At 41.1% G+C, this 23,597-nt stretch overlaps 1 protein-coding gene across 16 annotated transcripts in view; it reads right to left on the reverse strand.

Moving 5' to 3' along the window:
* LOC115620830 (protein lap4) overlaps positions 1-23,597 on the reverse strand; it is a 91,705-nt gene that overhangs the window by 20,384 nt on the left and 47,724 nt on the right. For 7 of the 16 annotated variants that reach the window (XR_003995242.1, XR_003995240.1, XR_003995238.1 and 4 more), the window contains exons 10-23: positions 19,457-19,812; positions 19,150-19,398; positions 18,861-19,061; positions 18,597-18,783; positions 17,841-18,163; positions 16,340-16,624; positions 12,687-12,797; positions 12,198-12,377; positions 11,426-11,584; positions 10,988-11,201; positions 10,840-10,928; positions 10,478-10,762; positions 9,802-10,059; positions 3,730-5,895 (exon numbers count right to left, since the gene is read on the reverse strand). Coding sequence is in view for 4 of the 16 variants with exons in the window: in XM_030514261.1 (XP_030370121.1) it covers positions 3,730-5,895; positions 9,802-10,059; positions 10,478-10,762; positions 10,840-10,928; positions 10,988-11,201; positions 11,426-11,584; positions 12,198-12,377; positions 12,687-12,797; positions 16,340-16,624; positions 17,841-18,163; positions 18,597-18,783; positions 18,861-19,061; positions 19,150-19,398; positions 19,457-19,812 (5,063 nt within the window). In the remaining 12 variants the exon portion in view is untranslated. Of the gene's footprint in view, positions 1-3,729; positions 5,896-9,801; positions 10,060-10,477; positions 10,763-10,839; positions 10,929-10,987; positions 11,202-11,425; positions 11,585-12,197; positions 12,378-12,686; positions 12,798-16,339; positions 16,625-17,840; positions 18,164-18,596; positions 18,784-18,860; positions 19,062-19,149; positions 19,399-19,456; positions 19,813-19,933; positions 20,306-23,597 lie in introns of those variants that run through there. The other 9 variants (XR_003995247.1, XR_003995246.1, XR_003995239.1 and 6 more) reach the window with 6 other exon arrangements.

Below are 23,597 nucleotides of genomic sequence, written 5' to 3' on the forward strand. Positions count from 1 at the left end.
TCGGAGCGACGACAATGTCATTAATGCCAGAGAGGCAGAGCAGCAGGCAAGCGAAAAGTCGAACCCAAAGAAAAAGCCAGCGTTAAACTGCACAAAGTGCAACCTTATCCTTTATCTCAGTTAGACCACATATACGAGGAGGACACTTAGAAAAATAGGTCAAACAAAATGATGTCTGGTCCGACTGTAAAATACGCCGCATCCAACACTTTCGGCTGCAGTTGAGGGCGTAGTTATGAAGTAAAATTGTTTCTCTAATACTTTTTGTGAGGATAAGCCAAAAATACAAACTCCAGTTGCCAAAGTGTTAGACCAGTCTACAAAGAAAGTTTGGTCAATGTGGGTTCAGGCATTTCTGAAATCCAGCCGTTCATTCAGACAGACGATTTGTCTCCATCTGCTTGTTACATATTTAAACGTAATATACAATTTTTTCGGTTAGAAAAAGCGTTCATTTAAGAAAAACTAAGGACTTTTGATCCGAGTCCGACTTCAATCAAATTATAAACATCAGATGCAACAGAAAGTGTCCTAAGCCGGAAAATGAGGAGTGGTAGCAATATTTAAATAATAATAAGTTTCAAATATTAAAACCGATCTGTGGGTGGAAGAGTGCTTCTAGCGTGCGTATAGCTTCTAAACTTTTGGTTTTTATTTTAGGTAGGCATCGCCGTTTTCAGGTATTATCAAGAGCTAGCGCAGCTGGGAGCAGTTTCTAATCATTTCGTCTTAGGGCTTTATAAAAACATTCTGTTCGAGCTTCGATTAGGAATGTATTTTGTTGAGTGCAGGCATACACACCGACTTGCACATATTAAGAGGATACACAGGCCAAGCTCATAAATAAAGCAAACGAACGACAAGTACAAGGAGGGAAACTATGAGCCACGTCCATGTGAGTGTGTCTGTTTTTAGCAAAGAAATTAATTTCGTATCAGATTTTTCGATTTTCAATTAAAGTGAAGCAGCAGCAGCAGAAGCAGCAATAACAACAACAAGCAGTAGCAGTGGCATTGGCTGGCGTTCAGTGTCCAGTCTGGACCGCTGTCCCTGTCTGTTGCCTTTGCCCTGTCTAGCAGTCAAGCTAATAGAAATTTATTGACCCATGAAAGTGTTGAGAATGCAGCGACGAGCAAAAGCCAAGCAGAGTGAACAGTACAGCGCTCTGATGCATTAAAAGCCAATTGAAGCGATTGAATAATTCAGGCAGGGCAGAAGCGAAGAGTATTAGTATTAGTAAGCAACTAGCAGAATTGCAAAGTGTTGCAGTGTTGCAAAGCGGAGGAGAAAAGTGAATGTGCGGGAGTGCATGACTAATATAATAAATATTGGGGCCACTAATATTCAGAAACTGCCACAGCGCGCAGATAAGGAGTTGAACAGGTGACCAGATAACAAGCCAAATGTTGAAATGCGAACAAGTGCAGAAAGGTACACGCTTATCGCACATAATTAATGTGTGAATTGATAAGATAACTGAAAAATTACCAAACATGACGGAGAAAAAAGCCAAATGAGCTCTATATAAAGGGCTCTATGAGCAATTGTTAAATCAGTGCGGGAGCTGCCGCAAAAGCTAACGGCTCGCCACGATTGGCGAACCGATACCTCAGGTGCAAGTGGGTCAAGGTTATGAGCAAATAAAATAACGATTTTAAATGACCATATACTCGAAATATGTCTAAAATTAAACCGCTTGCCTTCCCCCAATACTACAAGTAGATATGTGAAATACTTTTACTGTCTGCCTAATTAATTGACAGATAGTGTGAATTGCAAATGTCAGCAGTTTTCTCTTACAACAATTGTGAAGAGAGCAAATTTGTGAATGAAAAATATAAATTTAATTAATAGAAGCTAGCTTTAATTAACAATTTGAATAGTGGATATTTTTCTGAACTATTCTATTTGCATCTATACTCCTGGTTTTTAAATTTATAAATTCATGAAAATAATTGAGGTCCAATACTGATATTGTTGGTAGATCTTGCAATAGCATTTATTCTTTATTTTCATAAAATGTTCTCAGATACATACGAGTATCTGCTATTTACTTCCCATGAAACATGTAGGTTCTTTGGGGACAAACGACAAAATGAAAGAAAGCTAAAAGGTGGAGGTACAAAATATTTATTTGCCATAAACTAAGCAATAAAATTTCATTTGTTTTTGTGCGTCAGTTTTGGTACGTACAAATAAATTAGTTTCAAAACAACTTAAGAGCTCTAAAAAATGTAACTTTATAAATTGTATTCGTGTGTGGGTGTATATAGTATTTGTATTTTCTTCGTTGCATTCGTGGAAAGTTTTTGTGTTCATAGTAAGTGCTCACAGAATTAATGACCAAGACTTGGAATACGAAGAGTGAGCCTCAGGATGTGTAGCGCAAAATGCAATTGGACAAGAGAGGAGAAGTATAAAAAGGGAGCGTCAAGCTTTTGTCCTTAAGCAGCCAAATATTTCAATCAACGTCAAATTAAAGCAGCCCATCAGAGTTAAACCTGTCTAGAACTCAGAGCTAAATAGTCGCGCATGCAATTAAATTTCAACTGCAACTTGTGTATGGGCCCCCCATTGGGCGCCGACAACCGGACGAAAGTCAACAAAGAGTCACGTCTAATTAGCAGCAAAGGTGCGGCGAGCAAATGAATGGTGCTAGGACCAGCCACACAGCAACACAGCCAGCAGTCAATCAATCAATTTAAGCGCCAACTGCAAATGCAACGAGCTCGCACAACTCAAACAAAAATATTGAAATCTGCACACAGTACAAGAACGGAGCAGGAGCGTTCGGAGGCGTTCGATAATGGAGAGGCGCGGTGGGGTTAGAGGGGGGGCTGTTTAATTGATGGCGAAAAGGTGTTAAATTTTAATTAAAATGTATGAGCTGCCAGTACCATAACATAAAAAAGAACATAAGTTAAAGCAAAAGAGATGCGAGCAGCTTCGAAACAAATTAAAGCGCCGCTAACTTGTGCTGGCTAAATAAAAAGCGGACTACACCGTTGTTTCCTTGCCCGGCGACGTTGGAGTGACAGGCAAACGAGAAGGTGACGTCACCGCAGTTACCTGAACCAATTGTGGCTGAGACTGTGAGCGAAGCTTGAAAGCGCTGCGTAAGCCAAAAGGCTTGCGGGCCACTGGTGGTGCGGGCGCTGTGCGCAACTTGCTCGGTTGAAGCGGCCGCTTTGGTGGCAAAGGCGGCGGCGATGGGGATTTGGAAGCACGACAGGATAGCGAAGTATCACTGCTCCGACGCGAGTCAAAGAATGCCGTATTGCTGTAGATAGCCTCCTCCTCAATGGTGGAGTAAATTTCTTCTGCTGTCTCATAATAGCTCGCTGCCGCGTTCTGTGTCTCGTTGCGTTGCAACGATGATGTGGACGAGTCTATAGAGAAGGAGGAGGAGGTGCCTAGGGACGAATTCGATACGGTTAGCAGTTGGCTATGCTGTGCGATGGAGCCGCTGCCCTTGCTGCTGATAATGCGCGTTGTGGTCATGTTTTGGTAATTGCTATTTGAGTCGGGGCTGACCACAATTTCCGAGAAAGTAGGAAATTTCATTGCGGCATACGAGGGAGTAGGTGAGCTAACCGTTGGTGTAGTGCTGCTGTTCGTTGTGGTGGTAGTGAAGGCGCTGCTGCTGGCGCTAGCGGGTGTTTGGGTGACGCTGATTTTAGCCATTGGCGATGACATCGACACTACTGGCTCCGTGGTCATTTCACTCACCGGTAACTGAGACGACGACGCGGGCGGGAGCATTGACGACTGCAGATAAACAGGTCCCGCGCCGGTGAGCAGAACAGCTGAGGCATTCGACGAAACGATGCTCTGGTCGGTGGCGTGACTGGACATGTATTGGGCTTGGGGAAGCAGCACAAAACCGCCAAGATTGAAAATGGGTTGTGGCTGGGGGTTGGACTGGGCGGTTTGTTGGGGGATACCCTGGTTCAAAGTAAGCGTATTGGGCTGCTGCGGTTGCGGCAGACTCGCATACTGTACGGGCAGTATTTGCGCCGTGGGAAAGATTTGAGTGGGTGAAAGGGCCGTATTTGGGCCACCGACCAGCTGTTGAGGCGCTGCGGCATCCATCAGGCGCGACTGAGTAGACGATGGCGGCATGTTAGGCGTGTGGTTAGAATTAGAAGAAGATGCGTTAGTGGCGACAGTGGTTAGTGGTGTTGAGTAGCCGGCGTTTGTGTTCTGTGGCTCATGCAAATGATGTGAGTGTTGGGTGATGTTGAATGGATCGGTGTCTATTTCGTTGTCAACTGCCAGTTGTGGTGGTGGTGGCAATGGTAGACTGTCAATGTTATCATCGCAAGTATCAAGAAAGGGGTTTACCGCATATTTGCCACCCACAATGGGTATCGGTGGTGCCGGTTCACAGGGCACACCTGGTTCAGGAGTCTGGCCGCGTCGCAGCTGATTGCGTAGTTCGTTCTCTCGCAGCAATATGTCGCGATGTTCTTGTGGGGTGACAAGAATGTTGTCAGGTGAATTCTCATGGACAAAGTCATGAGGGCGACGCTGCGATGGTGGCAGAGCCTCCATATATAGGGATTCCTCAAGCAATGGGACTGTCGTAGGTGGTGCGGGAGATTTGGGCATTGTGGAATAGTTGACGGGGGGCAGCGGTGGACTTTCACGGGGACGCAAAGTTCTACTAGCACCTACTCTCACAGGCAACTTATTGCCTGGAGAGGGGGGCACCGGCACTGGATGTATGGTATTTGTATGTACATCATGCTCGAAGACTGCAAAATCGCCATGACCCACATCGCTGGCTTGGAAGCTCTCCAACGCAAAATTTCGCACCAGGTCCGCTTTTTTAAGCTGCGGTTTGGGTAATGTAGGCGGCGGTACCTTCGGACGTGCGCCAGTCAAATTTTCTGTGGACTTGGATATCACCGTACTGGGGGTACTGCGACCGCTAGAAGGTGACTGTTCTAGTAAATCTTCACTTGATTTCGAGGCACCCGGGAAAAAGAACTGATCACGTGGTGAGCGCGGAGAACGTGGGGACCTTGATATCGCCTTAGCTATAGCTGTGTACTCATCCTCCTTTGCACCTCGGAAGGGATTGTCACGTTCGATTTCGCTGCTTGGCAAAACACTCTCAGCGGGCGGTGGTGGCGGCGGGCTACGATATCCACTGCTGCTGCGACTCACTGGACGCTCTGGCGACGATGGACGCGAAACGCGCTGCAACTGTGGAGAGTCTACCTCCTTGATGCGCGCTACTGTCGGTACAATAGGCACTAGCTTCTCAGGTCGCCCTTGTTGATAACGTTCCAGTGAGGATGTAGTCGAAGAACTAGGACTAGTGGCGCGCAAAATTCCCTTGCGAGGCATTCGCGTTCGGTTTGCACCACGTGAATCCTGCTCTGAATCGTAGGCACGACCGTACCCATCTGGCGTACGTGAGCGTTCGTAGTCTGACTTTGAACGCTCATCTCCACTAAGGTCAAAACTCACAGATTTGCGATGTACACCACTGTATGTGCTACTGTCTGGGGTGCTGCGACCAGAACGCGGCTTTTTCGTTCGATTATCGCTCTCCGAATCGCTTGTGTAACGACCGCGCTGACGGTCAAAGCAATCGGAGTCAGTATCGGCATAGGATGGGGGGGATTGCCAGTCGTAGGGCGGTGAAGACTCGTGCTGCTGGGAGTCGTCCTCATCCTGATCGTTGTCATCTTCCACGTAAGGTTGTTCATCTTCATTGTCTTCATCATCTTCGTCATCGTCATCAATTATGTAAACGGGCTCGGCTTTTTTGGGCTTCGCTGGCAGCTTGTTGCCATCTGTGGTGTCCTCTTTATTCTCCAACATTTGTTGATAGGAGTAGCGGGCCCCTGGTGCCAATCGCTCTGGCGTCTGCGTAGCGCGTTGCTAATAGATTTTGGGGTTTCATTTAGTTCTTCAGTTTTCTCTGTGCACAATTGCAACACACACACACACACAGATTTTAACACAAATTGCAGTGCGGCGTTAAGAGTATGTGTATGTTGTGATTTTTCGTGGGTATGTGAAGATAGTGTTGTGTTTTTTTATTGTTATATTGCTGTGTGTGTTTATGGCTGGAATGTTTTGGTGCTAAAAGAGATATGTTTTAATACTTTTTCTGATGACACTTTCTCAGTTTGGACGCCACTAGAGAGCCTGTAGCCAATTACCATATGACGTTTTGCTTTGATATGACGACGAAGATGAAGGTGATAAGTGCAGCCAGATTTCTTGATGATGTTGATGAAAAACACAGGAGAATAAGTACAGCGTACAGCGGACAAAATACATTGGATAGCTATGTAGCACATACGAGATTGAAATAGAGCGCAACGAAAACATCTAAATTATAAATTATTAGAGCAGACAAAAACAAAACGCGACATCCTTGTCCGAGTAGTAGACATTGCAGTAAGAGATTGATTCAAATTTTACAATTCTCGCAATTTCTTTCAATTTCTAAATAATTTACGTATGCGAATTTTTTGTTTTAAGTCGTTCTATATTGATGTTATCATGCGAACTTCATTAAAAAATTCTCTGCGAAACAACCTACTTGGATTTGCAATTACTTCCCAAAAGACATAATAATACATTTGCTGTAAACTTTTGTACGACAAAAACATTAAGATTGCTTTTATTGACATAATATTGATAGCTCGTTCTTATTCAAGTCAAACTAAACTGTCAACTTTTTCAAAAACTGGGAAACTGAAACCAGAAATAAAACCTCAAAGGAGCCGTGCACAATTAACACACATATACGAGTACACGTAGTACAAGTAATAATAATAATTGATAATACAAATTTTAACTTTAAACATATTAACAATTATAAACAATTACAATTATTGGGCTTTAACATACACTCCTACAAATTGTTGCATTTTGTTTTTCATTAGAGGTATACTTAACAACTTGTTGTTTGACACTTTGCTTTTAACGAGTATTATTCAGTTGCATTATTTGGACCTTTTTTTGTGCTTGGCGCACATGTGTTACACATATAGTAATAATGTCTTTACACATAGAAGATATAGATAGGTATATCGATATATGTGTGTTTTTCTGTAAAACTGTCACATATAAACATCGAAAGGCTATGTTGTATAATTAGACATATATGTTTGTATACTGCAAATGCTATAAATACATTCAGATTTGCAGACTAACAATGTACATTCTTTTTCAATTATTGAATAATAGGAGGGACTATAGTGTTTCATTTGCTTCGAGGGTGTGTATGTGTGTACATGTGTTTGTGTATAAATTTTGATTAGTGTTGGCTATAAAGACACACATCTGTGGAGAGAGCAAGAGAGACATTGAAACCATTTGCTGAGAGTGTAGTTTTCAATTATCAGTTTGTTTGCTTGTTTTTTGCTATTTTTGATTCAATTTGATGATGGCACACGGTATATAGCAAGTAGTATATAGCCTCATATGGCTACGTAATTGCCTAAGTAGTAGTAACTTTTAGCCGTGCACCAATTTTGGCATAGTTTGGATCTCTTACTGTTGTTATTTAAAACCTTGAACTTATACATAACGCATACGCCACGTTGCTCTGCCTGTAGTAGTCGATTGGTTGTTTGTTGCTAGCAAATCGCAATTTGTTTTCTTTTGTATTTTAAACTAAATATTCAGTCTTATAGTTATAAACATCCGCTTGTTAAGCAATACGCTGCTCAGCAGTGCGCTGCAATGAAATGAACACAAAAAAACAAACCAACAAACAACAACAAAACAAAGCGGCGCAGAAACAAAAAGATACAGAAAGTACGGAGGAAAAAAAATGGCGATAGAGATTGAAAACCCAAACAGAAAAGAATGCATGAAAGACAACATAAAATAACAGCAAATGCCGCGCGGGTAATCCAGAATGAAGAAAAAACAAGAAGAACGAGAAGAAGATAAGAGACATTTTAATGGAAATCTCTTTCTGCAGTTTTTGAATTATTTACATTTACATTTATTATACGAGCCATCTATCTATATATTTTTATTTCAATGCAAATTCAAATGCGACAGGCTTTAAAAGTAAGCATCAGCATTACCAATAACAACAAAAACAACAGCCATATAGATTTACGTTTGTATGTATTCATGTAACAAAAAACGCCTGATGCGACGACCTAGCCAGGGCACGAGCCAGGCAGACAACAACAAACAATACGGCAAGTGAATATAACATAATGTGTAAGTAGCATAAATAATAACAACAACAACACAAACGAGTACAACGTTAAAGTCCGGCAAGCAGAACGCCCACATACCCTATACCTGCCCCTCTTTTGACGCAATAAATTAACTAAGAAAAAATCGTTCATATGACAGCTATTTGAAGATTTACATAAATACCAAGTGTGGTAAATAAATTTGTATAAGCCATAGAAAAAAATAATTAAAAGAATAAGGCTGGTATTTAATATACTTGGTCTGCCTGTGGATATGACGGGTCCAAGCAATGATGCTCCAAAAGCTATTGTTCGGACAGAAACACTGATTACACATATGTAAATGGCTCATTATGCTGATCATATACATTTATATACCTATCACATGGGACATTTCATGTCTGCTACTATGATGTAAATTTGGCATTTCTAGTATACCCTTTTCATCCTTGGGTTACAGGGTATAACAACAATAATACACGGACAGGTAAAGGTAACACAAGGTGGAGCCCTCGATGCTGGAAAAGCAGCAGCCAATATGCTAATAAATAATAAATCGTCTGCTGCCATATCAATAAATGTAGGCAGCTCCTTGAAGCGGACTTGTGCAGTGCAACAAAAGCTAAACCGAATGAAAAGCATAGCGCGTAGTTATTGAAAACAACAACAACCGTAGTAGCATGCAAACACATACATTTACTAGTATGTGAATAGATATATACATATAACTCATACTTTTCATAGCCATGGCGCCCAAATAAGTAGGCAACAAAAATATTCAAAAAAGCTCCAATACAATTTTGTGAAAACAAGAAGCAGAACAACAACAATAACAAGTAGTTAAATCGATTTGCACGCTCCTGTTTGTTTATTTTTTAATCAGGATTTTAATGATGCGAATGAGATGTTTGAGATTCTAGCATGAGGCAAGGTTTTTGTGTATTGTGGTAATATTGTAGTATTGCTTCTTAGAAAACAAATAGACACACGCACACACACACACACACACACACACACTAACACAAAATGAACACAAAACCTGTGCAGTCGAGGCGAACGAACTCTGTGTGGGTGAGTGCGTGTGGGCGAGAGTCGAACAATTCTCCGGTCGTTGCTGGTTCTGAGTATTCGAGTATAGTACTATATAAGTGTATTAAACGTTCAACACAAATGTGGCGCACATGAAATGTAAAATGTGTGAACACGCAGAACATGAACAAAAATCCATACCATCCACACACAAAACACAGCCACAGACATTAGTAAAAATAAAGCGTAAATATAATAAAATAAAAGAAACAATAACAAGCAGAAATTGTTAAGGTAAGGGTGTTGTTGGCTGGGTTTGCACTCATTTGTTGTGTGCCGAGTAAGTTGGTTGGTTGGTTGGTTGGTTGGTTGGTGGGTTCGTTGGTATGTGCGTTAAAAGTTACATACAAAATCAAAAAGAACTCGGCAGACACACATACGTATACATATGTACAGACAGACAAGCACAAAACAAAAACGAAACACACAGACACAAAAGTCTTTATTACATATATATTTTATGTATCAATATATATAGTAAATTTTTTTTTTTTTTTTTAAGAAAAACGTGCTTTCAGTTACATACCTGTTGTTGTTGTTGGGGAGTCTGTGTCGATGTGGCGGCCACTGACTCGACTGCGGGCACTGTCGCCGACGATGGAAGCGGCGCCAGCAGTTGGGGCGTCGCCGGAGTTGTAGGTGTTGTAGGATTCGTATCGAGGGTGTGCTTCGATATGACAACCGTTGTCGTCTTTTGTATTTTGTCCTGCTCATGCGGATGCTCCGAGGGAGACTTTGGTGGCACGGTGGTAAAGGCGTCTGCAGCCCTACAAATTTCCAGCACCTATTTTGGAGCATTCGATGGAGAGAGATTGAGATTAGTTAGGTGGCTTTCAAAATGAAACCTATACCAACAAAAAACGTTCTGATATTATTTAAATTTGTGTTTAATAATTGATTTTTTTTCTAAATTGTGAATCGAAGAGAAAGTCAGGCTTCATTCTGCCTGTTACATTATATGAACAAACATTAGTTGCCCTCTTTATCCTTCAGGTTAAGTGTGAAATAAATACCATTTAATATCTTCATGAACCAAATAAAACCGAGTACGTGTCCTTCGTCTATCTTAGGAACCTCTTAGAATACTTATCCTTTATTGGATCTGTCGCTTCTTATCGCTTTTTCTAATTACCCTTATGTCTTGCCACATGATTCAAGTATTGCATGGCGCCTTTGGCCAACTGCCAATGGCGTTGTCTTACCTTCTCCTGGGTGCTCTTCTCCTGACCAAGTGGCGCCAGCTGCGTCTGCTGTTGGTGTTGTTGTGCTTGTTCGGCGTGAATGAGCGCCACGGTTTGAGCTGCTGACGTGTCTGCCGCAACAGGCGTTTGACTGCGCACTAAATCAGCAGCAGGCGAGGGCGTGGCTGCAGGCAGTGTGGGTGATGGCGCGCCATGCACCAAGGCCGCGGCAGCTGCCAAGCCCGTTTGGCTTGTCGGCTCACCCGTGACCACCTCAGGCTTCTGGGTGGCAAACACATCAAAGTCCTGCGGAACCCAACAAGTCTCACGTGAATATTTTTGCTTGAAAATTTAAGCTAATTAGCCGCTTGTTCCAAACGTACCTGTCGCAAACGCTCCTCCTCATCGTGATCTAAGCTGGAAACGCTTTGGCTTTGACTCAGCTCCGAACCTGTTTCTGAGGCGCGCGAGCCTGTCGACAATAGGAGAAACAATACACAAATGGAACGCTAAACATTGCTTCTTACTTACCATGACGACTGCCACCGCTGCAAGAGGTCGATGAATTAAAGCCAGTGCTCATGCCGCCGGCCTGGCCAATGGAATGAATTAAATTGGATTTGTCGTAACCTTTGCAGACGACCAATTTTATTTCATTGCCCGCGGTGCGCAGGACGTTTACTGCATCCTGATGCGAGGCACCCAGCAGCGAGTGGCCATTGACCTCGAGCAGGCGCATGCCCACCTGTAGACAAAGGAAAAACAAGATGGGGGCATGTAAAATTGTCTTTCTCTCTGTGTGGGGATGTCGCTAAAGGCGCTGTTAAAATACTCTGTGGCTTTTGTTGATTTGGCAAGTCATCTGAAAAATGCTTATCAGCCAATAACGCCCACTACTGTCAAAGCAATGAATAACGCAAATTGACAGCTGCTGCCTAATCAGGGCTCTAGTATCACCCGCTTACTTACCTTAAGTCTGCCATCACGTCTTGCCGCGCCTACGGAATTGATTTTGGATATAAATACGCCCTCGTCGGAGGGATCCACGGGATTGCCGCGTTGTCCATTCAAGCCGCCCTTTATGTGCATACCTAGGCGCTCGCCCTCAGCCTTTGTGAGTATAACTTCCTGTTATTGTGATAGAAAACAAAAAGACAAAGAACAGAAAATCAGAAATAGCAATAAGTGGGCGCAAAAAATATACACATTTACATATACATGAAAATATGTAAGCAATTGTTAAGAATGAAGGAGGCACGAAAGGTAAAAGGTCAACTAATTGCAGGACAAAAGAAAATAGCGGTCTATACCATAAACGATAGCAAAAACATAACGGGGAAAACATTTGCATAATTGAAAATGCTGTGCATCGAAAAAGAAATGCCAGCGGCCTTTGAAAACAATTACGGCACACAACAAAATTGTAGCTCTATCTACTTATAAGTAGTATATAGGAAATTATAATCAGTTTGGAAATAAAACGATTTCTTGCAGCTTTTTCGTTGGAAGAAGAATAATTTAGCGAATATAAAAGCTTACCTCTGTGTCTATATAAACTACTTCAATGTGCTTTGCGTAGCGAATTGTTTAGCATAAAAATGAGAAGTATAAAGAAGTATCTAGTGTAGACTCAAAGCAAATACTTATGCATACATACTGGTATATGTACAACTACATTATATACATCGCGTGTTACTTAGGCCAACTAATTTTGAATTGAGAAAGCCCTATTAAAGCTTACCTGGAAACCAGGCGGCAGAGGATCATGTTGTATGGTGAGCTTGATTTCATCGCCGGGCTTCAAGAGCTCCATCACCGCCTCCTGGTGGGTCGCCCGAGATACATCCGCCTCGTTGACCTTCAGTATGCGGTCCCCCATGCGTAGTTTGCCGCATTTTGATGCTATACCTCCGGGCACAATCTAACAGGAGCAAGAGGGATAGGGAATTTAAAATAAAGAAAAACTCAGAAAACAGAATTATCTGAAGTCTTTAAAACCTTTATTGAAAACTAAAATTAAAATCGCGACTGCAGAAATCTTGATTGATGTTTAAAATAATAAAATACTAATAAGTTATAGAAAACTATTTGCTAATATTTCAAGATGTTCCTTTTTTTCAAGTAAATCTAATTGGAATAACAAATTATTAGCTATAAGGCATATTGAGTTTTGTTTTGAAAAGTTTCAATGAGAGTTTCATAAGAGGTTTTTTAGGATCAGGTTACTTACATGTGATATAAAAATGCCGGGCTCTCGTGTGCCAAAAGGCACACAGGAATGATCCGTACCTCCAATGATACTGAAGCCAAGGGACCCTTGATTTTTAGGCAACACAACCTCCTGGAGGGGTAGTAATAGAGTTATAATTGCATATCAGGAGCGAAATATAACAATGAAAACAAACTAAGGATAGAAGAGATACTAAGACTGCTGTGTTCCTTTCTAGAGCGCTTCGTGAAATGTGCTTGTGTTGAAATGTATGTACGTGAGGTGATGCTCTTATGTTTGTTGTGGTTGTGTGTGCAGAATTGTTGGTGATATTTACATACACATATAAGAGAAAAATTTAGTTTGACAAAAACAATCTGACACCATAAGACAAAAACAAAAACCATGCAGTTCAGATAAAATATTACTTATAGTATACCAACAAACAAGGGCCACAAACCGGCAGGAAACAGACCACGCTCTTAAAAAAATGCATATACTTGTACTTTTATGTGCTTGGCTTACAAATAACTTAAAAGTTATATTAAATCATATACGAAGAAGTTTTATTTATCTTAAAGACATGCAGCCCAAGGGAACGAAGTGCTTTTCTTGCCACATTTCAATCACCAAAAAGGGAATAGGCATCTCCGAAGCATCAAACGGCAGGTAGCCTTGTCGTTTGCCACTGACTGCGGTTTGGCACACGCAATTTAAATTCAGAGCTTCACAACCATCCCTCCCACACACACACACACACACACACAAACACCCACCCACCCACATACATACATACCACAACATGCACTTGTGCATTTTATATGAAAATGCCAAAAGATGATAATTTAACTTTTATATTCATTAGCAGAGGAGAAGAGGACTTCCAGGAATTAGGCGCCCACAAAGACAGTACTTTTGGTTGCCAAGAAGAACGTACGACCACACACACACACACACACACACATATGCAATCTTATGAGCATAATATGTTTGTGGGGGCGTTCGAAAACGTTTTCAAACTCACTTAAGCAATTTGAATTCAAATTTCGCTGTAGCTGCTTCTTTCATCGCCCTGGCACATCAGCGCCAATTGCAAGATTGCCAAAAATGTCAGCAAGAAATATTAAAAACAATTAACTGTGTTATGTTGATATTTACATATCAAGTGCAACTGTCTTGTGCCTTTTGACAAAGTCAAGTGTTTGCAATGCAAACACAGTGCACAAGTCCACAAGAGACGGCACATACTATACGTTTAATATATACAGAAGCGGGTGGACAAATGTTTTGAAATACGTGGGCACGTCCTTCTATCATGTCTACCAAATTCATTTCCTTCGCCACTTGTTTTTCCCCCCTCGTCCCTCAAGTGTTGTCATTCTGTCCAGCAGCTACAGCTTTTGGCATTTTGCATTATTTAAATAGTGTGTTTATTCATTTATTTAAATCATGAACTACATGGGGCCATAGAACTGCACGAAAGCTTGTTGCAGAGATTCTCTGCTGGTCCTCGAGTGACTCTTTAGTGTGACTTAATAATGAGCTGTCCAGGATATGACAGAGAGACGTTGCCCCAAAAAATGCATATATACGTAAAGTAAAGGGATAAGTAGAGGGATGGCAACTTTACATTTCTGCTCGAGCGTCAATATCGGAATTTTTCTCGCTGTATGCTACTTCTGTTTTCTATTTTCTATACATTTTCGATTTGGTTGTAATGAAATAAAATTAAGAAACTCGTATCAAAAGACAATTTAATTTGTCCCTCGACCTTAAACACGTTTTCTACGTGTTTTAAGTATTGGCGAAGAGTTTAAATAGAAAGTATTTTCCGAGTAAGAGATTAATTTAGAAAAAGTGTTGCGTCCTCTAACAAGTTAGTTAGCCAAATTCAGTTCAGTTTGTTTTAATTTGGTAAAATTACTCCGTTTTTAAAAAAGGATGGAAATTTCAGATATTTACAAATAATAATGACAAATTAGCAAATTAAAAAGCACATCTGTAGCTATGCTGGAAATATATATTTTGGATAAGAAGCCCCTACATATTTTTCGGAATTCGGTTTGTTTAGTTCCACTCAAATGTTAGAGACCCTAAAATGTATGTTCCCATAGTAATTTGTTAATAACAAGTAACAAATATATATGTATATAGTATATAGAAGACTGGATATCTGTTTAATGGCAAATATTTTATAGACTTTTTAAAAGTGAATATAAAAAGTTCTATGCAAATTCTTTACACCTGGCCATTGAGGCCCCTACAATTGGATATATCGGACACTTCAAAGGGTATAAACTGCTAAAACAAAACTCCAAAAGTCTATGTTTACATGATAAGAATATCACCGAAAGCCTGCGCGAAAGCTAAATACCTTTCCAAATACAATGCTGTGTTAGTATTGATTAAAGCATTTTTATAAGTCAGGCAATTTTTCTAAATCAGTTCGGTTTGATGACAGCTATATACTGGAGATGTCTGACGAAGTCGGTCCTTTCAATAATTTGTGTACATCAATTTTTGAATTGATTGAAACAGAGTCTGATATCGGGATTTAGATTCCATAATAAACCCTTTCATTTGTCAGTGAATCGTGAATGATCTAGAAAAAAAAGAAGCAATACTCCTCAACCTATATAGCGCAATTGTATTTAAAAAGCGACGATTCTTCAAATCGACTCAATTGCAAAGCCGCGATTTTGTATCCTTAAATGATCGAAATTATTAAGAGAAGAGAAGGCGCAAGAAATTGAAAGTGGAAACTTGACGAAAGTTAATTCGAAATTAGACATCCATTATTATTAAACTTGAATGTGTAATTATAACAATCAATTTAAATGAATAAGTTAGTTGCTTAGTAAAGTTTTGAGAGTTTGGGAAAAACTAAAACACCATTTGTTAGCACTTCAGTTAAACAAATAAATTAAGTTTAATAGGTAATCAAAAACTAAAAACTATTACAAAATTGCATGCAGTTCTGGTAAAATTAGTGACTAAAAGTAACTTCTATGTTAGGCATAGTTTAAGCCAAAACCAACTTAGTCCGATTCGCCAAAACTGTCTCCGTCAATGTGCATTGCTTTGCATATGGCTTTGACTTTAAAATAAGAATGTGAGGCAAAGGCAATTTGCCGTGCCATTGCCACTCAAACATGCCCCATAAATTTCATTATCAATGGGCCACAACCACACACAGATAAGTATACGTTTAGAGGCATGTTTGTGTGCGGCCAGGCAGACCAACAGTTAAATAAAATCATTTGCAAAACGCACATATTTTTATTTACAATAAATCAAAACAAGTGCTTACGAACTATAAATGACGCAGCGTATAAAATTGTATTTGGTGCCAATTGTGGGGGAAATTTGGTTGTTTTTTGAAATTCATACTTGTATATGTGTGGTGACGTGTGTGGTTGTGTGTGGTAGTGGTGTTGGTGTTGGTATTTAATAGGCTTTGGTGCATGTGTGAAGAGTATTCGCAATGCAATCAATGAACAGCAGAAATTCGTCCATGTCGTTGGAACTGGCTCCGGAATAAGACTTGGAACCGATTTCTTTGTTTGTTTTTCTACACACAACAACAACGAATGTCTTATCTTGTTTTTATTTATTTTTTCTTTCTGGTATTGGTACTTTTTTTTTTAGTGTATGCGTGATGTTGTGATAGTCACCTCACTGATCAATGGCTCCGCCAGCTGATTGTCGGTAATGCGCGTCATTACCGTCTCCGTGAACGTGCTCTTGGTGATGGTCTCGGTGACGCGACCGAGTTCGGTGGGCGCTGCCGGAAACATTGGCAAATCAGGCTGCGGCTTGTTCACATTGACGGTGACAGCACTGATGCCCACCTCATTGGGCTTGGCCACATGCACCTGATGCTGACTGCCGCCGCTGAGAAAATGTGCCGGTATCATCGCCTGAAAATCTTCGCTGGTCAACGGGCGCAGTGAGGAAGGCTGGCGGTTTGAATTTGGACAGGTTGTGGAGGTTGTTGTTGGTCGATAGGTTGATCGGTGTGGCAGGTTCATATGCAGGTTCAATTTGCATATGATTTGGACAAAGTTTCGACACAGTCAGTTGCATTTCATAATACATTTGGTTTTTTTTAGATTTTTTTTTTTTCATATATAGTTTTTTGTTTGTATGTGGTCGGGAAAGAGAAACAAAAATAGGTTTATTTTTGTAAATTTTGTTTTACAATTTGGTGGGCAAACTAAATGTAAATGCTTAACTAATGACTAAAGTGCTAAGCTGCAAGCCTATATGGTTCGAGCATTATGTACAGGCCCTAAGCATATTACTAAACTGTCTTCGTTGTCTGCTATTTCAGTGCGACTTGATCGATGAGGTAAGCTTAGCGTGCTACCGCACACACATATAGTATTGTAAAGTTGTACATAAAGGTATACTAAATATTTGAATGCATGTTTAGGAGGATCTGTAAGCAAGTTTGTGGAGGAACAACACAAAACGTTGGTGCACGCTTAGTTCTCTAGTTCTAGTTCTTTATATGGATAGTTATCACTGTACGAGTATGTATGCCTAGAAATGTATTGCGTTGTTGCTTAGATATGTACGATACGATATACCAACAAGAACTTCACACGACACATGCAAAACAGACACAAACAAACTCGATATATGTATAGGTATACGATTACAAAGTATGTATGTATGTAGTAGAATCTAAGAGCTAAGGTTAACTTGTGTAGAGAATTTCCCTTTTTAGATTTATTAGCACAATTAGATATAAATATGTGTATAGATATATTATTGATTTTACTTTGAATTTGTCAAAATCTGGCAATTCGATTAAAAATATCAACAACAATTTTGCGAGGGGCACGCAACACTTGCGCTGCAGTTGACATTTTAAACTTACCTGCACGACGATCCGAAACTTTTATCGAAAATGTACTACAAGCATATGCCAACTGCAGCGCAGGCTGAAGGCGTTAAAGCGCATTACGAAACTTATTCGATTTAGTTGTGTTCATGTGTTTGGTTTGGGTTTGGGGTTGGGGTTGGGCTCGGGTATATCTATATAGTAGTATAACTTGACTTGAACATGAAGAAACGAACGAACTTATGAGCAACATTAAAATGACGTGCAAAACTAGACAAACAAAGTCTAAGATAAACTTTAAGAGTGTAAACGCTTGAAGGTCATACCTGAGCCTCGCCAGAATCACCGCTGGTGGTGGAGGCAGCGCCATTGGGCGCCACATCGTTATCGCCGAGTGGCACGGAATTGGTGCGACGCGGCGCCGGCACAGGTTGACCTGTGACCTTGTCTATGGGAGCTGGCTGAGTCGCAACAGCAAAGCCATTTGTCTTGCTACTGGGCAGCGTGTTGCTGGCCGCCGCGTTGTTGTTATAGTTATAGGCAGCACCAGATGTAGCTGCTGCGGTGGGCGTGGTCGCCAAAGTATTGTATTTGTATGGCTGCTGTATCTCAGTGGCGCCCACATCGCCCACAGAGCGCTTGAAGTTGGCTGCAAAAACAAAAAGTTGATTAACTGACAAAGTCGAACTTCGCTAAAGGGTCCGCCTTGTATATACTTTATATCAGACATTTACGACTATAATGCAAATTATCAAAATGATATGGTATTGTATTTTTAAGAAACATCGTCTGTTTCCTATTCTATGAAATTCATTAATAAATTTGACCTTTTTGTATGAGCTACAACGAATATTGAACGAACATTTTATCTCCGGAATTTTGTAAAATTCTTAACAACTCCTTTTTAAAGAATAATTCTAAAAAGAGTTGTTCTCGTTATAGAATTTTATTTGTTTTCGTCCTTTAGGCAATATTCTAACTAATTTAATAACTAATTAATTCGCTGTAGATAATTTTTGTTGCCAACCTATAGGGAAGCTTGACTGTAGTTGAAATATCTGGGGGCTGCTTGTGTGACTTACCTGGTCGATTGGCCAAATAGCCGGAGGGACTCAACGAGTTCAGCACCGCCGGGCTACGTGGACTGAGGGGCGGCTCGAGCGGCCCACGATATTCACGCTGCAGTACGAGCCGCACAAAGCGCTGCGGTTCGGTGAGGCAGGCAACAGCTGCGTCGTGATGTGCCTGCGTCATGTCGTTGCCGTTAATCTGGAGGCAAATGAGTGGGACATCATACAATGAAAAGCCATTTAGGGGGCGTTATTACGTGTGCGCTTTATACTCACCGCCATGACTCGGTCGCCCACCATTATCTTGCCATCCCGATGAGCCAGGCCGCCCTCGGTGATGCGCGAAATGAAAATGCCATCACAGTCGTCCTTGAACGGCGGTGAGCCCTTGCCACCGGCTATGCTGAAGCCCAGACCCTGGCCGATTTGATCGCGTATGAGCGTTGTGTGCAACTGAATATAGCTTAACGGTGCGTCCTGCAAGAACAACAAAAAAGAAAGCCACCGCAAGGACAACAGAAATCAATCAACGAGTCACAAACGCACTAAATAGGATGACTTCTACCTTTCCATTCTCAGTGAGGCCGTTAGACACGGGTTCGGAAACAGTCGAGGGCGTTGCAAACACATTGCCCGAGTAGCTGTGCACAACTGGAGCTGTGTATTGCTGTTGATTTTGTTGTTGTGTTTGTAGTTGGTGCTGCAACAGCTGATTCTGCTCTGGAACTATTTCAATTGGCGGCGGTATATAACGTTCGTGTGTGGCAGCTACGCGAGGAACCTCAGCCACCAACGGACGCGTCTCCACAGATATCTACAAGATAATCAGGTATATATATTGTCTCAGCTGTCGTCCGATTGTTTTGTTTTACCTGCGACACACTGCCGTCTTCGCTGAACACCGGATGTCCAATGAGCCGCGTCACCTCGCGTTGCACGACCAGCACCAATACTGCACCACAAGCCTTCAGCACCTGCACCGCCTGGTAGTGATCCGCATCGGACACCGAGATGCCGTTTACTTTGATCACTTTGTCGCCCACCTTAAGGCCGGCCATGTCGGCCGGACCTCCTTCGGTAACGCGCGATATGAATATGCCATCATCGTCGCCCTTGAAGGGTGTGGAACCTTTTCCGCCGGCTATGCTCAGCCCCAGTCCGGCAGAGGTGCGCTCTATATGTATTTCATACTGCTCCACACGCAGCTCCGTGACGCCGTCGAGTGCATCTGTTAAAGAAAACCGCTCTTGAAATTACTATGCTTTAACTTAAATTTTCTCTCTATTCCAATTGCTCTACAATGCAAGTATTTCGTTCTGATTGCTTTTCAAGGTGGCTTCCTATCTTACCGTACTTCTGCTGTAGTTGTCGCCGACGCTCATACTCGAGATCTAGCGGATCATAGCTGGTGACAATGCGTACGCGTTTGTCTTTCCGCTTAAGCGAGCCATTGGGACTGCGATTGGAAGAGGCCAGCGAGCTGCGGAGGCTGCTCAAAGCGGGACTGTTACGCCCACTGTTCTGGGAAAGCATGCTCCGATTGCTGTTGCGTGGCAACGTATTGTTGCCCTCTTTGACTTTGATTTTGACATTGAACATGTTTAACAAGCTGATATTTTATTTTGTTTTCCCTTTTGTTGTTCAATGGGTTTTTATCTGAATGCACTTTTTAATATAACAAATACCCGCCTAGACTTCTTCTATTGCCCGTGCATTTTCACTGTAAAGGGAGTGAGGCGTATTTACAGTCTTACTTCTCTATTGCGAAAAGCTTTCTAAAAAAAGATATTTGAAATGAGTTCTTAGTTCTAAATAACCCCCTTAAAAATTAGCTCATTAATATGACACGATGGAGTAATCGAAAAGTAAATGTACAATAGAGAGTTGTGGTAGAATTTGTTCCCTTTACTTGTGCTTACTGTGAGAAATAAATCACGTTTATATCATCATCCGTCATAGTGAATTCCGAATTTTTTTAGCCATGTTCCATGCGCAGCACAACTCATGTGCATTTGTATGGAAAATCAAATCAAATAACACCCTTGCATATATTTACAAGAGCAACCATCTCATTATTTTTTTCAATTACAATTTGTTGTGTTTTTAAACTGCCTTATTTTCTTTAGCAATTTTATACATCATTGCAAGGTCAATATTCTCATAGAAAGAAGAATGAGTAGCACAAATATTGATGCTGGCATTATTTACATATTAATTGCATGGAAATTGGTGCGTAATTTTTATGCACCACATAGGGGAAGAAAAACCATCCAAACGTGCAGGTTGGGCCAGATCCTAAGAGAGACGAGGCAGCTACTTCATGGCCAATGAACTGAGGGCGCTAACAAATGAAGCGACTGTTGCCCGACCTGCTCAACAGACACGCCAACCTGGCCAAGACAATGGCCAACGACCTTGAGTACAGGCAAAGCAGCAATGGCCTATCCTCAGCTGTTTAGCATTAAAAGCGTGCTTAAGTAAGCAATAAGCAACTTTGGATTGATAATTAAATCAACAGCTAAAAAGCACGAACATTGACACACAGACAGACGAAAAACAGGCGGAGCGTCCCGTCTGCCTATAAAGCGGCCCAACTTCTAGAAATGGCACTTAATAAATCTGTGGGCTTCAAACCCAATAGGACAGATAAATAAGAGTGGGCGGTTCATTTGAGCAAAGCCAACTGTGTATCTGTAATTGTTCGTCTGTCTGCGCCGCGCACAGAAGTATGCAACATTAATTTACAGACCACGTCGCCAAGTAATGGACTTTGATTGACGGACTGTCCTTTCAGGCCAGCGATGCCAAGAAACCAATCTACACTTCTTGTCTAGTTTTAATGCGCTTTGTTGTGGGGGAACTTAATGATTATAGGATTATGTGAGGCTGTGATATAAATTCACAATCCATTTTTAAGACATGAACAAAATTATTTCTAACGAAATAAAGGGTATAGCTTCGAAGCAGACCAACATTTTTGCTTTCAATTGGAATTCAAGATAATTTAAGTTTCTTTTCTGTTAGAATGAATATTTAAATGTTGTGACAATTAGTTTTAAATACTTAATTACTTCTCTTCGTTCAAAACAATACAAATGTATTTATATACCGCTAAATGGGAATATTCTCGTATTGCCATTATTTTGCACACAATGGTGCTAGTAACTGAGTCTCATTGATTGTTTCTGACCTAGTATACGAATAGTTGTACGAAATACGCTATTTGCTGAGCTTCCCGTTGCTATTATTAGTATCGGATTATTGTGGCACGTCTGCTGTGGCTTATTATTTATTAGCCATCTCGCAGTGGTCGCTTAAATAAGCTGAAGAACTTGCAAACATTTTTCCATTTTGGCACAATTTTTTGCTGGTTTTGTTGTTATTATTGTGGCTGTCTCTATAGAAAATGATTTTCAATACAAAAAGCAACAGCGTTATAAACAATAATGCAATAAAACGCAGAGCAACAAAATGTCACATGCCATAAAAATAAAGTAGCCTTAAAGGTTTTACAAAAGCAAATGTATAAAATACATAACAATGCAGATGGGTCGAGGGTTAGGGCGAGAGGGCGAAGGGGCGAAGGGGGAGTAGCATGCGCGTTGCTTTTTGCAATGTGCAAACATTTTATGGATTTTTGAGCACATATTTTGTAGAGGCGGCAAGTAAGCAAAGCCAACAGCAACAACAACGACAACAATGGCAATATCACAAAATAAAGGCATAAAACAAAATACGATTTTTCGGATGTCTGTGCGTCTGTTGTGGGCGGGAGAAGGCAGACTGTTATATGACAAATGTAAGAGTGCCACGCATGTATGTATGTGTGTGTGTGTGTTGCAAGCTTGTTGCAGTCGTTTACACATATGTACATAGGTAGGCTAAGCTAAGGGCGGCAGCTTCAATGTAATAAAAAAAAAAATTGTTCAGAAAAAGCAAAATTTTGTCGGCCTACGCAAGTTTCTTGATACCCTTCTAACGCAACGTGTGGTTTATGGGAATCCAGGATTGTAATTTGTAGCTATGCAAACGACTTTTGTTTGTTTAATGCGGTTTTTTTTTGCTCAAAACTAGTTCTATTTGACTTCAAATACAATACGATGATTTTATTCGTGGATACGAGTATAACAAAATACTGAAAATACTGAATGAATTATATTTTATGTCGTATTTAAAATCGTTGGTGATCTACACATTTTTCCGTTATCTATAAGCATTAATGTAATTTCAAGATTACAAAAGTTGTTGAACTTCCTCGAGTATTAAATTCCCACCCAACAGGTTACCTTGTTGCCTCTCCCCGCTCCCTTTCCGTACAGTCAACAGTTTCATTTCACTCGCTTAGGACGCCATTTCGCTTAAACATTTAACGACAGTATTTTAAAGGCCTAAATCGTCCATCCACCCACACATACTGCGCTCATAACTCAGCACACGTGCCGGCACTCGCTCAATGAAGTGCGTGCAATAATATGCCGCAATAAATGCCATAAATAAAAACGAATAAAAATTTAAATATCTTAAAAAACAGAAACTCATAAGGCGGGCTGTAATGCATTGAAAATCATTAAAATGGAACCAGACGGTGGAAGAAATGGGGCGGAGATGCGAAATGCAGTGGCAGAGAGGGGAAATGATTGCATCGAGACGCCAAAGATGTTGCAGCGCAGCGCAGCTCCCCAAACGTATTAGAATGTATCTCATGGATACAAGAGACAGTAAATCAATGCGCGCAATAACAAGTTGCTGTTACTTTGACACGGGACATGCCGACGGGCAGGCTGAGTGTGAGTACGCCAGTTGGTTATTTATATGTAAATGACCGAAGACCACAAACAGGAGAGCTGTGGCTCGGACAGAAAGAGCAACTGTCAGAAAGGAAGGCCAGGAGCTCGATTCGGACTTGTACATTCACAGAAATTAGTAGACAAGAGACAAGACGCATGCCAACAGCAGAAATCATATTTCATACTTGTAGGAGCTTTTCGTTGTTGCCGTTTTGTCTTGCATAAG

Source organism: Scaptodrosophila lebanonensis, unplaced genomic scaffold, assembly GCF_003285725.1.
Source record: "Scaptodrosophila lebanonensis strain 11010-0011.00,11010-0021.00 unplaced genomic scaffold, SlebRS2 tig00000024-arrow-pilon, whole genome shotgun sequence".
In the NCBI taxonomy this organism is placed as follows: Eukaryota; Metazoa; Arthropoda; class Insecta; order Diptera; family Drosophilidae; genus Scaptodrosophila; species Scaptodrosophila lebanonensis.